At 37.0% G+C, this 14,552-nt stretch overlaps 1 protein-coding gene and 1 long non-coding RNA gene across 12 annotated transcripts in view; one reads left to right on the top strand and one right to left on the bottom strand.

Moving 5' to 3' along the window:
- The window catches only part of LOC106914852 (seizure protein 6 homolog), a 50,315-nt gene extending 39,877 nt beyond the window's left edge, over positions 1–10,438 (bottom strand). Inside the window, exons 1-2 of the mRNA XM_088012480.1 lie at positions 9,721–10,438; positions 9,101–9,222 (exon numbers count right to left, since the gene is read on the bottom strand). Of these exons, the coding sequence (XP_087868606.1) occupies positions 9,101–9,222; positions 9,721–10,438 (840 nt within the window). The remainder of the gene's footprint in view (positions 1–9,100; positions 9,223–9,720) is intronic.
- Positions 1–14,552, top strand: part of LOC148155417 (uncharacterized) — a 354,212-nt gene that overhangs the window by 70,376 nt on the left and 269,284 nt on the right. The gene's annotated exons all lie outside the window — the stretch shown is intronic.

The following is a 14,552-nucleotide window of genomic DNA, read 5'->3' on the forward strand; positions in this document are numbered from 1 at the left end:
AGTCACCCTTAAAAAAATAAATAAATAAAGATACAAAAACATCCACGGGGGGGCCGGGGGCGGGGTGCTCCGAAACAAACAATCTGTCAAACAGGCCCACCGTTCCACACGTGACATATCGTTGTTATTTGCTAATGTATTCATTTATCTGCTTGTGCCACGCAGCAAGATGAGTGAACCGTCCTCGGAGAGCGTGTCTGACTGATGTTTCATTGTTGGAAACATCTGGCGCTGCTCTGCCTCACACATTTACACTGACTCACAGGAGCCATTGCTAAGGTGGAAATGGGACTCACGTAATCAAAATGATACAGCGACACAATACATGGAAAATAAATGACCCAGCTGCTGCGGGCAATGAATCAACAGCCAGTGGACTCGCCAGCTGTAGTGTCATCATTACCATGATAAAAACCCAGTGGATTATACTGTGGGACATACTGGTTATGTGCCCTGTCCTTACAGCCTCTGTCTCTGTCTCGCATTCGAATCGTCTCGGTGCGCCATGCAGAGGCAGTGGGGTTTGAGGCTTCCCGAATAAATTCATCCAGAAAGACACAGAAAGAAAAACAAAACAAACGAGCAAAAGAAAAAACAACAAAAAAACAAAAGCGCTCATAGAATCCATTATAATGAAATGGTATCTTAATTGAACATTCACCTTTCCATAAAACAGCCAAGGCCATTTCCCGTTTTCCATGTTGTTTAAAACAATGGATTTGAATAAATTAGCAAAAAAACAAAAAAAAAAAAGCTGAATTTTAATTAGAATGTCATTGGGCCAGCAGATGAATACAATCCAAATATATTTGTTTTCTCTCTTGTCTCATCTGCACAAGCAGTAAAACAAGCAGTTTGAATTTAACCAAGAAGACGAGTGTAACATTTCGCATATATGGGAAATTTGATTGAGTTTCAGCTGAGCACGGAGTGATTAATTCTTACTTTTTCATGCTGTTGCTGTTTTATTAAATGACTTTGGGCTGTATCGGCCATGCGGTCACTGTATCGTTTTTATCTCTCAGACGTACTCATTGATGGTGTCTCAACACGTTTAGGTGAAAGTTTGGCTTTCTGATACATCCACCTGCCTTTTTCAGATCACTCATTGGCTCAGTTTATGCGACGTGGCGTACATTTATGAATAAATTACGATCTGCTCGTTACTCATCGTGTATTTCCACCCTCCGTCTCACACCGTGCTGCTGAAACAGTAGGAGGGAACTTAGACTTCTGCCAGACAGACTTCTTCGTCGATGACAGCAAGCTGGGTGGAGGAGCAATTAGTGTCACCTGAAAGCTTTCCTCTCGGGATGGCTGGGCCCCATGAAAACTCATCTCTGCAAAGCCTAGACACCCTAAAGAGCCCATCAAGATCAGGCCAGCCATCTTCATGTCCTGGCTTACTAGCCCACATCACAGCATGATGAAGGTTTTCCTTTGCCTCATCTCAAGTTGATTAAAGCCTGGAAGCCTGTCCTGGTTCCCATTACTCAGTCAGGCTGGCTCTGCCTCTGACGTGTTGACTATGTCCTGTGTCACTTATGAAGTGTCCCTGACTCAAAGGATGTCTGAAGGGGGGAGAAAAAAAAAGCTCACATTCATATGCGAATTTTAAAAAGGAACTTGTATGTTTAAAAAAAAAAAAAATAAGAGTTGACACTTGTTTGTGTTGGAAATATTACTATTTCTCCAAACCCCTTTCATCCGACTAGAGCGCTAGCAGCCACCAAACACTAACAAAAACAAATTAATTCCCTCGCTCATCAGCCACCCTCAGCCAGGGTCAATGCCTTGAGCATTTTGCTTCTTTTTGTAAGAAATACTGGAATTAAAACGAGAGTGCACGAATCGATACGGCAATTCAACCAGCAATGAGAGGGACCTGCGTGTCAAGTATCGGTGCCGCTTATTAACATGCCTATTGATTGGAGTCAGAGGAGCGTGGTCGCCGAGGCAGCATCAAATACCAATCGTTAACCCTCAAGTCGGGATTAGCTGTAAACACTTGGCATGCTCTGTAACATCTCAATCCTTAGGGTGCATTTCATTGATGATCCTCCTCAAACAAAAAAAAAAAACAAAACAAGAAAAAAAAAAACTCAACTTAGGCGGAATACATTTGCACACAATTGAGCTCATGACGCGCTTTCAGATCGATTCCATACCGTCTAGAAATTTGTGAAACAATTTTCACTCGTCTCAGTTTGTTAAATTTGGAAGCTTTAATTTGCCCCAATGAGACTCAAGACGATTGTTTTATATTTTAATATTGTTAACTTGTGAAACAAATAAGTTTCTCTGAATGTTATTAAGTTTTAAATTTGTTATATGTACTACTATATTCCCTTGAGTCTATAACAAAAAGACACATTTTTGTATTTTGTTATTTGAGCAATTTTGCAAGACAAGCTATAAATTGCATATTTATCTATTTTTAATTTAGAAAAAATTCAGGCAACTAATAATAAGAAATGAGGTTATATGTGAATTATTTTACAAAACGTATTCATCCCTTCTAAACTTTTTCACTATTTGTTTCACAAACTTTGATTTTATTTGGATTTTAAAGTGGCACACCACCAACATAAAGTACGACTTAAGTGGAAGGAAAAAGAAAGAAAGTTTCACAAAAAATACATCTGATTATTGTGTTGTGCACATTTATTTTATTATTTGATTAATTAATTTAAATATGTACATTGCTACTTTTCTTTTCCTTAAAGGTGGGATTTTCGTGTTTTTTCAAGTCCACATCTGAATTGAAGTGAAAATCATGGGCAGGACTTTAATGATTTTTTTCACACATTGCGTTATTTCATACAAATATGGGTAACACTTTATTTGAAGGGGGTTGAATAAGACTGTCATGACACTGTCATAAACATGACATAACACCTGTCATGAACATGAATAAGCCTTCATGAATATTTATGACTGTTGTCATAAAGCGTCATTCTGTAAATTATGACACTTTTTAATACAAAGTTGACATTATTCAAAATGTCTTTGTTATGACAACTTGACATTAACCAAGAAATCATTACTGTTCAAACTTTACCTTTAATAACATAAAGTTACCTAATTTTTAAAGTGAAATCAGTAATTATTTTATAACAAATTTATATCAGTAATGATTTATTGGTTAATGTCAAGTTGTCATAACAACGGCATTTTGAATAATGTCAACTTTGTATTAAAAGTGTCATAATTTACCGAATGACGCTTTATGACAACAGTCATAAATATTCATGAAGACTTATTCATGTTCATGACATGTTATGTCATGTTTATGAAAGTGTCATGACAGTCTTATTCACCCCCTTCAAATAAAGTGTTACCTAATCATGCAGTCGCGGTAGACACAAAATTACTTGTAACTGTAATTGAAACAAAAATATGGCTCTACAATTTATTGACTTTTTGAGTTTGCAGATGTAATATGACAAACTGGGACATTAATAAGAAAGAAAAATAAATACTTGAATAATATAGAGTGAATAAGACTTGAAAAGAGGTGGTGTAAGCTGAAAGACCACCATAAAGTGAGAGGATAACAAAAAGGCAAAAAAAACCACAAAAAAAAAAAACAGACAAATAATGAGAATAAAGAGAAAGTCCTCTCTACAACTTACTCAGATCTTTTTACTTCACGTCTGTCAGCAGATGGGAACACTGCTGCAATCACCCATTACGGCATTGCAAGAAGCCCAATGTTCACTTCTATCCCCAGTGCTTCTGACACATTCCTACATTCTTCTATAGAAATACTGGAAGATGTTCCAGTAAACAGGTCAATCAGTGTGTTTGCACAGCCTCCTAGGAAAACCCAGACCCAGGCAGGTAAATCGGTGAGAAAAGAAGATGCAGAACTCGGAGCGGGACAGATGGCCTGGAAGGAGCTGATAGCTAGCTTTACCCCAACAAGATTTATTTGATCACATGAAAAAAGCTCCAAAACAGATTTTAAGCCCTTTAATACCGTAGCCCAGCAATAGAAAATCTCCATCTGTCCTGTGCTAAAACTTATTGCAAGAAGTGACAGTGGTGAGGAAGAAGATGGGAATAGGGAAAATGTTTACTTAAAATATGATCACTGAAAAAAAAGTCATTAAAACTATATTTATATATCAAACTTTATTTTTTATTACAGATATCTAAAGTATTCCCTTAAATCTTTTTTTATGGTGTTATGGATGTGGACTTTAAAATTAATAAAAATATGAATACACCTGCTAAACCTCCTGTAACAACTAAAATTAATGAAAAAACAAATACATACATTTATTTATAATTTTATACATTATATATGACATTACAGAAGAATCCACTGCCTTCCGGAATAGTATTATTGCTGGATATTTTTATCTTATTCATAAATAATATAGTTAAACAGATGAACTGCGGTATTTCTTTAAATTAAGGATAGTGAAAGACAATCTTTTATATCTGAATTTAAACCTACAAAATATATTTTTTCCCCATCTATTAATGCTATTTCTTTTGTCCAAGTCATTCATCATCGGTTCATATTGCAAATTTAGATGATTTATGTGCTATTTTCATGAGTATCTACTACACTGATAAAATATACCTCAAATCAAATTGAGAACTAAAATAAGGCAGTACTTTTAAAACACAGAAGGCAAAAAGCTTCCCATATTTATAACATTATTTATCTTTGCGCCGAAAGTTATGATATATCAGCCTCTTAATATTCCCACAATAATTCCACAAATAAATCATAATGCGGTCAGAAACACCAGCTGGGGCAATGCATTATGTGCTGCGAGAGGGGCAGAACAGCGGGGCGAGGGCAGTAAATTCTCCTGCTACATTTATCACCCTCCTTCTCTCACAAGCTGCCAGACTGCTAAAAATAATGTAGACTAAATGCAGGAATTGTCTCACCACGCTTATTCCTTGCCCATATTTTTGATCCCACTTTCAAGCATCTTTGAGTGCGCTGGAAGTGGAAACATGCCTGTTTGTGTAAGACGTCTGAGTGAAGTAATGATTTAAAAAAAGAAGAAGAAGAAAAAAAAACAGCATGTGAAAATATTCATTTCAGTCTCCACATCTGTCCTCCAGATTAATCCGTTAATTTAATTACCATGCTCTGCCCTTGCAAACTGCTGGACTGTCAGCTATAATGAAAACCTCCTTCCATAACGAAGGCTGGCTGCCAAACTATGAACATGCACTTCAACCATAATGTCTCTCCTACAGCTCATCACCTCAGAGATGTCAGTGAAATGTCAGCCTGTGATTGACACTGTAAATTATAAGACCAAGGAAGTTGATTGAACTTTCGAATCACTGCAAGGATGGTAACTTTGACTGGATTTTTTCTAGTGTGTATATATATATATATATATATATATATATATATATATATATATATATATATATATATATATATATATATTTTTTTTTTTTTTTTTTTTTTTTTTTTCCAGATCTTTAATTTTTCTGAGGTTTTACTACAGAAAAATAACCCCAGCTTGTTTTGTGTTTGGGGAAAAGGGCCAACCAGTCTTACTAGAATTTACAAACATTACCACAAACCTTTTTCTTTCCTATTTCCATTCATTCATGCAGTGGCATCATTCATACAATTTCAATTTTTTTTTGCAGAAAAAAAACATTTCAATCAGCACAGCATGCAATTTTCCCCTTTTTGTTGCACCTGTTAGTATTTTCTTTTAACGTCCGTATATCTGTCCAAAGTTTCAAGCATGGTTTCCATCACTCCCTACAGGTACAGTGTCAAAGAAATTAAAACTTAGGTAAATATTACTCCACACAGATAACATTTTTGTAACGTGGCACACAGACTCTTCCATGTCTGTTAAGACAAAATCTGACTTTTCTCGTTGCCCCTACCTAAACATTGTGTACCTCCATCCTAAACACATCAACCCTGAGGCTGCCCCCAGCATCATGAATGTGGGGTTACACCTTTCTTGTTAAAGGAGGATGGGGTGAGTTGATAGGAAGATAGTTGGAGCTGAATGAAGGACAAAAACTTGATTAGAGGCAGCTAAAGACTGGAGCAGATATTCAGCTCACAGCAGCACCACTATCCTCAACATACAGCATACTATAACATACTATAGAATGTTTTAGATCAAAGTATACTTGTGTGTTCAAATGGCCCAGTCAAAGTCCAGATCTTAAAAATCTTTAAATCATTTATGGGACTTGAAAATTGCTGTTTATGCTCTCCCTCCACAAAGATGAAACCGATTTACTGTTCTGACAAGCTGAAATCTAAGCAATATCGCTGCCCATTTTTCAAAAAACATTTTCACAAAGCGATCCCTTTAGAAACAGAATAAGCTGAAGAAGCTGACATGCTAACGATGTTTACTGTTTTAAAAGGTTTTACTGCGTTGAGCCTAAAATTGCAGATCCCAGTAAATCATTTGCACATTTTCTCTTTTGAGAATCACACAGACTGAACAGTATTGATTAAATGCCAATAACTGAGTTAACAAACTGAACTTGGAATTTGCTTTGACATTTAAAACATTAAAATGAGCTGCAACAACTTAAAGTCAAAATTGTATTAATGTGTTTTGATGATCAAGTCACAGAATCCTGGTGCCAGTGGTTTGCACATGAGAAAACCCATGACAGAAAATTATTGAGAAACACTGATCTAGTAAGTATGACTAATCTTATCAAAATAAATATCTGTGATAGTCAACAATGCATGTGCCTCCAGTATTTGGGATCATTGCTCATCTGTATAGCATAACAAATCTCCCAAAGAACACGTGACAATGCATAGCACATTTCTTTTTGTTGAATATATGCTTTCCTTTTGTAACTTTTATATTTTTTATAACTTGCAAGAGATACAAAAACTTTCTCCTCTGACTGTCAGAAGGAGGTACACAGCAGCCCCCTCCCATCTGTTTGCACAGTGCTTGAAAAGAATGACTTCCTTTTGGGTTTTCATGCAGCCTGGCTGAACTTTTTCATAAACTTACAAAAGAAGCGTACCCGAGACACCACAAGCAGCGAAAGCCAAAGGCGGATACATTAAACGCATGTGGCTCGGCGAGCGTGCGCGAAGGTAAGCGTGTCTACTCATAAGTAGTTCAAAATTTACTTAAGTTGCCCAGAGAAAGCCTTTGGAGAAAAGCACATTCTCAAACATACACTCCGTCAAGACTTATCTTAGCCCTCCAGAGGCACAAGACAAAGCTTGTGCATTATAAAGTCTCCGGTGGTAAATGAAGCGTTTGAGGAATTGCAAATGCCGGGGAACATGCTCACACTGACAGTTAATTTTTATAACCTTTTGTGAAGAGACTTACTGAACAAACATTCAACCTCGGATGAGGCCCCGTCTCTTTTGCCCCCATCCGCCCACTCACTCCAGTGAATTCGCCGTCTGCATGTCTCCAACTAGCGACAAAACGCCGGCGAGTCTTCCCTCGGCTGAAACTAAACCGGAATAAGTCAGGTCTGTTCACTCCCTGAATAAAACATCGTGGTGCTAAAGAGTGTCAGTTTAGCAGCCGTTTTTATAAGGACCGCAGTTTAAATCGGCTAAGCTTTCATAAACCTTCTGATAACTTTGATGGTCTTTCTTTTGCTTTGCTAGCCTACATATTCAAATTGTATTGTTTATTGTTTTCTAGCATGTCTGTCAGGTTATAATCAGTCGAATTTGCAGTTACAGGCAACATGTTTCGATCCACTTAAAGTTCCCTCAATCCCCTCCTCACCTTGTCCTGCAACTAACAGAAGATTACTCAGAGATTTGAGGGGAAAAGCCTTAAGATAACTCATTCTAAGCTGAGAGAACAGAAAACAAACATAAATACCATATTTTCAAAGCTTTGATTGGACCTCTGGGTCTTGCTTGCTGTTTATTTTTCTTTTCTTCCAAGAAGCCAGTTAATCCGACTTTAATGATGTGTATTTGAACCTACCAGAGATGTTCCCAAGTATGTTTTCCCTCAAGTGTAAGTGTATGTAATTGAAATATCTAATGACTGAAATAAACATTTGCTTAATGAATGTATGCCTATAACACTACAGTGCTGAAGGTTATGAATTCCAGTTATGGGCTCTTTTATATATTCACACCCCATTTAACACATGGACATTTGACAACTTTTATAACACTTAACTTTAAATAAAGAACTGCAATAAAGCTGTGATGGACTGGTGACCTGCCCGAAGTGTACCCAATGGCCGCTGGACGTAAGCACCAACCTTGCAAGGGTAAACAATTATAGACAATGGCTGGATGGATAGAAACTATTATAAATACTATGAAGTATTTTTGAAAATTGTTATTTGTCCCATGAGAAATAAAACAGGAATTTCTTAATTAAATAGAAAATGTTATTTTTCTAAGCCATAGGTTTGTTGGTAATGACATTGTTGACAACTTTTAATTTGTGTGTTTGTCTCGCTCAGTGCTTTTATTCCTTCTTATTCAAAGTTAAAGATTATTCAAGAATCATTGAAAACCAACATTGGAAGTGGGTAGAGTATTAAAAATTTGTCCTCATGTAAGAGTATAGCTATTTTAATATATTTTTACTAAAAAGCAGCCATCCAAAACACAAAAATACATAGTCATGTGCAAACTAAAATAATTACAAATATAGAACATAATAACAAAACAACAAATTTATGATAAGACAAGAAGTCTCAATTCAACATGCGTTAACTGTAGATATGTTTCTCACATGTTTGTTCTTCATTTACAGGAAGTTCACTCAAGCCAGAGTAGCAATATTCATAATCATATTTGTCAAGTAAAATAAAAAAAGTAAGGTCTAATAAAACAACTCCTAGACTTACTTTTTTTCCCCCCCAAAATTATATTCCAGTAAATAACAAATCAAACAGGATGTGTGCATTACACACTGGTTCATGTTCCATCCTTACTACAAATGACAAAGATTCTTCACGATTCTATCAAATCTGAGGCATTTTTCTTTTTTGCACAGGAAAAGCAACTTGAAGTAAAGTCAAACATTTGCAGACTTTGATGTCATTTCTGGAACCTACTACCAAAGAAAACTAGTGAAATTTTAGAGTGACGGACAGTAAAGTGTCCAGCACTTACCTGAACCTCAATGCCATATCCTAGGTAGACAGTAATCAAGTAGGTGCATTCCACCCCAGGGTCAACGTGCTGCTGGATTTCAATGTTGCCCTCAGACTCAGTAAAATTCATGCTGCATGGCTCTGTTGGAGAGAGCAAAATATAAAAGTGATTTCCTTTTTTTTCCCCAGACCGCTGATCTTTCTGACAGCCCACCTGTGTCTCTCCATGAACCCCATAACCCTCCAACTATCTCGGCAGATATCCTTTTGGATACCGCTTATCTGGGCCCTCAGCCCTCTGTGACCAGAGGAAAGGACAGGCAGGACACATCAGGCAAAAAAATCAGATTGTTTTTGACACATGAGCAACTCCGTTATCCCGTGTGGAGGGATGAATAGCAAGCTGTGTGTGCAGAATGCAAAAGTGAACAGACGTGATGCTGATGACCTGATGCTTAATTTTTTTCCCTGCTGGGAGAAATGGGTTAAGTCTTGCAGAATGATGCACCCAACTCTGAATATTTATTTAGTTAAAAAAAAAAAGAAGAAGAAGATTATATGTAAATTCCAGCTGTAACACAAAACCCTTTTTTTTGTGGAAGACATCTGAAGGTCAAAATACAGCATCTACACACTGACCTGACGTTTGCATCGTGGTGATGATAGTTGTGATGACGGTCGTAGACGCTGAGCTGGGATCTTCTTCTTGAAATGACGAAGGAAGCTTAGAGATCAGATGATCGGGGTTCGTTTTCTCTCTGGCCTGGTCTTTATTCATAATTGTTGAAAAGGGTCCAGGTGTGACATCAATGGGAAAATGTCTTTCCTTTGAGGATAAGATAGCCACTGGGGTGCCTGGCCCTCTGCTGTACGGTGTCACTTGAGTAGTGAGGGAATCTGTCGTTGGCTCCAAATAGCCTGAATCCTTCATCTTCTCTTTGGGCGATTTCTTCAGAGGGAGAGAGACGGGCGGCCCCGGTGTTGTTGGAGAGTATGTGGTCAGCGGAGAGGTGGCAGGCTCCGTGGCAGTAGTGGCAATGTCCGAGAAGGCCGGGGCATCCTTGTGGGCCACGATTTGAGTGACGGCGTCTCCCGCATTCGGAGCCGAGACAAAACCGGGCGTGGTGGGGTCTCCAGCCACAGATCCGTCCTTCTTGAAAAAATGCTGGTCTCCCTGGAAGTCTCTTGTGAGTAGGTGTTCATGAAGCAGCAGACCCTTGAGGATAGGCCGGTGGTTGGGTATGTTCATCGGTGAGACAGTGGTGACTGAGTGAACTTCACTTTCTGTGTCTTGTGTGGGTAAGTGAGTGAAGAGGTCCCTGTCTCCATCCAACGCCTTCTTACTGATGCTGTTCATTTCTCTTGGACCTGAGGGTAAAATAAAAAACTTGATTAGGCAAACATGTCATAGTCCAGTGAACTATAAAACCCTGGAAGCCTGTAGGCTACCAAAATTGTGCGTAGCAAAGTGTGGGGCTTTCCTCTTGTGTAGTTCTATCTCTCATTTTATTACTGCCGATAATTCAATACGTCTCTGAGTAATTGCCTTGTTACAATGGAAACTGTCAAGGAGTAGGACATAAGAGGCAAATGAGGCCTTAAAATGTATGTTCTGTAAGAAACAAAACGATTCCATTTAAAAATCGGAGCAACTTTGGCCTAATGGTTAAACCCACGGCGTCTGTTAAAATTATTAAATATGAAGCATTGCAGCTAAAACCATTCATACGAGGTCCAATGAAAGATAACAGGCATGCATGATGTGAGGATATCAATCTGTTGACTATAGGAACAGGAGGGCATGAGAGTCTGACAATATTATAGCCTTTACTAACCACTTCATGCCATCATAGTGTTTAAACTGAAACTTTGTGATAAAAAATATACAAAATCATCTAATTCTTTTTAACTTATAAATCTCTTAACATCTGGTTTGCATACAAGCAAAAAAAAAAAAGTATTGCATGATTACTACAGTGTGTATGTGTTCAGTAAAATGTTTGCAATACGTGAAGACCGATGACGTCAACAGCAACCTTAACAGCAGCTACCATAGATTCTAACGGTTTCTATTAACTCGAACTGCAAAGAGGCAAAAATGAGCTTTTGGATGACCTAGCCGGAGTATTTAATCACTTTGTGTGGATGATTTTTTTTTTCTCTCAATATTCTAAGAAGGGCTGCCATGACCTGGTAAATATTTTAGTTTGAACAGAATGAGACGTTTAGTTAAAGCAGTTGCGAATGTGATATTCAACACTCCATCGATGGGAAGGTAGGTGACGTAAGATACTGAATAAAGCATCCCTCTGTTTACACTAATCTGCTAAACTTAATCTGTTTAAACTGAGAATATACACTGAAGATTGGAATTTATTACCATTTGCACAGATACATTTTAGCATAAGCACATTGGAATTCCAGCTCAAGAAAAGTAAAAGTTTATGAAAAGATACAAAAAATAAAAATAAAAAAAAAACAATGAGATAAAATTTGTGATGAAAGTCCTTGAGTTGGAGAGCTAACCACAGCATTGAGCACCCATGAGACAGTAAAATATGTTTTTGGTTTTTTTAGGGTTTCTGTCAATAGACAATTCTCAAAGTAGTGACTACAAGCTTATAGATAGCAAGTTTAATAAAACCAAATTAAAGAGTTGCACCACAGTGGGAGCAGGATTAAAAACAAGAAATAGCCAACAGAAATTCTCTGTTTTCTTATTAGGTGGAAAGATGTACTCACCACCACAACATAAAGAAGGTGAGCAAATAAAAAAAAGGTAGATAAAGAAGACAAAAAGCAATGAATAGATTAACTTTGGAATATAAAACGCATACTGTATGTATTCAGCCTTGGTACTTTAATGAATAAGAAAGAGATAAGAAAAAAATGCTTTCTCTTTCAATATGATAAAATGTCACAGCACAATGAAGTATATGTTCAGCACTATGCAAAATAAATCTGCAGACTTTAGTAACAGAAAATGAATAATGAAACTGAGAAAAAAAACAAAAAAACTCGACATACCACATGTTAGCTAACCTCACCTCTGCAGCATCACCTTATTTAGCATCAAGCTGCAGTAAAACCAAATTCAAAGCAAAAATCATTAATTCCTCCAATTTCTTTCCAGGAACAGACATTGAACCTTGCCTCGAGTTTAAAGTAAAAGCATATGAATAAAAATCATTCCGCACTATCATGTTTCTTCATTTTCAAACTTCAGTAAAGCTTTTACCACTCACACTAGGACACAATGATCAATCACCTCATGCTATGTGATTCTGCAGTTAAGTAATTGCACTGCGTGTCCAAAAGGACAAGTATATTCCCCATTTTCGGCTGCAGTTTTCTCGCTTCGGCTCTTAGGAGAAATCTAACAAATAAATTGTTCTCGCTGCTGCAAGGCGTCAAATAATCCAGACAGTTTTTCAGCAAAGAGGGAATACTAGAAAGGCTCTGATGTAACAGCTATTCTGAAATGATTAAACGTTTGCCAGCAGAATCTACTTTCACATGCTTAGGATATTGTTCGTTTTACCTCGGCATTGGAGATTCTTCTTTCTGGTTCGGTGGAAGTAAAAATAATACAAGGAGCAATGAAGATAACAATGAGTTTCTGCTTTACTTTCCCACATTTACATACATCTTTCAGATTCTTCTGAGACCATGAAAAATACTGTTTGTATGAAACAGTAATAGGCATTTCAAAGATTGTTTACAATGTACACATGATGCATAACTGATAACAATGATGGAAAAATGTAGTCAAAATAGAGAAAAAGTTCAAGTGATTCTTCCTTGTGTTTGTTAATGTGTCAACTTGAAATAATGCCGTCAGCTTTGACACCTTAATTAGCTTCCATATGGGGTGGCTGTTCTTCTTAATGAGGCAGAAAAACTGCCAACAGATTTTTTTTTTTTAGATGAAAGACTGTTGACACAGGCTGCAAATTAGTGAGACCTCCCTACGGCGCCTTAAAATAAGTGTGTATCCCCCCTTGAACTTTTTTAAAAATATTTTGTCAGGCTAAAGCCACAAACCTTAACATATTTCGAATCGATATACTTTAATATATTTACTCTGATCTTATTTACCAACACAAAGTACCATATTTAGTACATTATAAGGAAAGTGATGTAAATACTACATATTAAAAATATTATTTTCTAAAATTAAGAACTATGCGTCAGCTCTGTATAGCCAAATATTCCCCCACAGCATGATGCTGCCAGCACCAAAACGTTTCCCGTGGGGATGATGTGTTCAAGACAATGTGTCGTGTTGGATTTCTGACACAGATGCTAGACACACTTTGATCTTGTTTGACCAACTAGCCTTGATAAATTTTATTTGTGATAAAATAAAAATAGGACCGATTACAAATGCATGCCGCACTTTTCAGTTTATGTTTAAAAAACAAACAAAAAAAACATTTCCCCTTCACTTCACAATTACAATACAAGGTACAGTATGTAGGTATTAGTGACAACACACAATGAGGACCATCGACAGGGTTTAAGTTGTATATAAACACCCAAAGATTTTTCTAACGTGGACTTTTGAACGATGCAGAATTTTAAGCTAACGTCAGTAAAAAGAAAGCGTGACGAGTAACTCGTCAAACAAACCTCAAACGTGTGTTTGAGGAAAACTTCCCTTGAATCACACATTCCATTTTAACTTTGAAGCTAAAAAATAACTTTCATTTAGAATCAAGCTAAAGTATTGTTGCGTTAGACGTGGTTAAAATCTATATTCACCATTTATAACCCTCATTATTTATAAATTTTTAGGAAGCATGACTGAAAATCAATGAATTATTAAAAAAAAAAAAGACTGAGACAGACCAAACTGAAAGTGAAGGCGGGCTTACACAGAGTGACCAGCCGTCACAGGCAAAAGCTACACCGCTACATCGCTTCCAACGATATCAGCCTTTCACTTTTGAACTCCGCTTTTTATTTGGTACATACTTCAAATATTTAGAAAGAAAACGCCCACATATTCACTAATGGACTGATGTCTCATTTGAGTCTTTCTGATGTTAATCTAATCTTACCAAAAAAACAAAAAAAAAGTAGAACAGTACTGCAGCTTCCATGATACATTGTGACACAGATATCCAGACATTTATGACCTGGGAATCTAAAAGCAACTGTCACTTTTTTCAGTGAACGTCTCTCATTTATAATGTTAGCACATGAAAATAAATTCCTCCTGATTCTTTAAGTTGCAAGCAAAGTTGTGAACTTCCCAGCAAACAGCACATCTCTACACTGGTCTGGTTTGCCCATATTTAAAGGGTGGAGATAAAATGTAAAATCTGTTTTGTTTGTTTTTTTAAAGATTTTTATCATGTTATAAAGTTAATCACTCATGAAAAACATACCTGGAGTGTTGCTTTGATTCTTCCATGCATGTTTGAGAAACCCTCGACTCTCCTCTGGTAGCCGTTCAGCTTTTTAGA

Source organism: Poecilia mexicana, unplaced genomic scaffold (assembly GCF_051168715.1).
Source record: "Poecilia mexicana isolate PSO_F unplaced genomic scaffold, ASM5116871v1 scaffold_14, whole genome shotgun sequence".
Taxonomy (NCBI): Eukaryota; Metazoa; Chordata; class Actinopteri; order Cyprinodontiformes; family Poeciliidae; genus Poecilia; species Poecilia mexicana.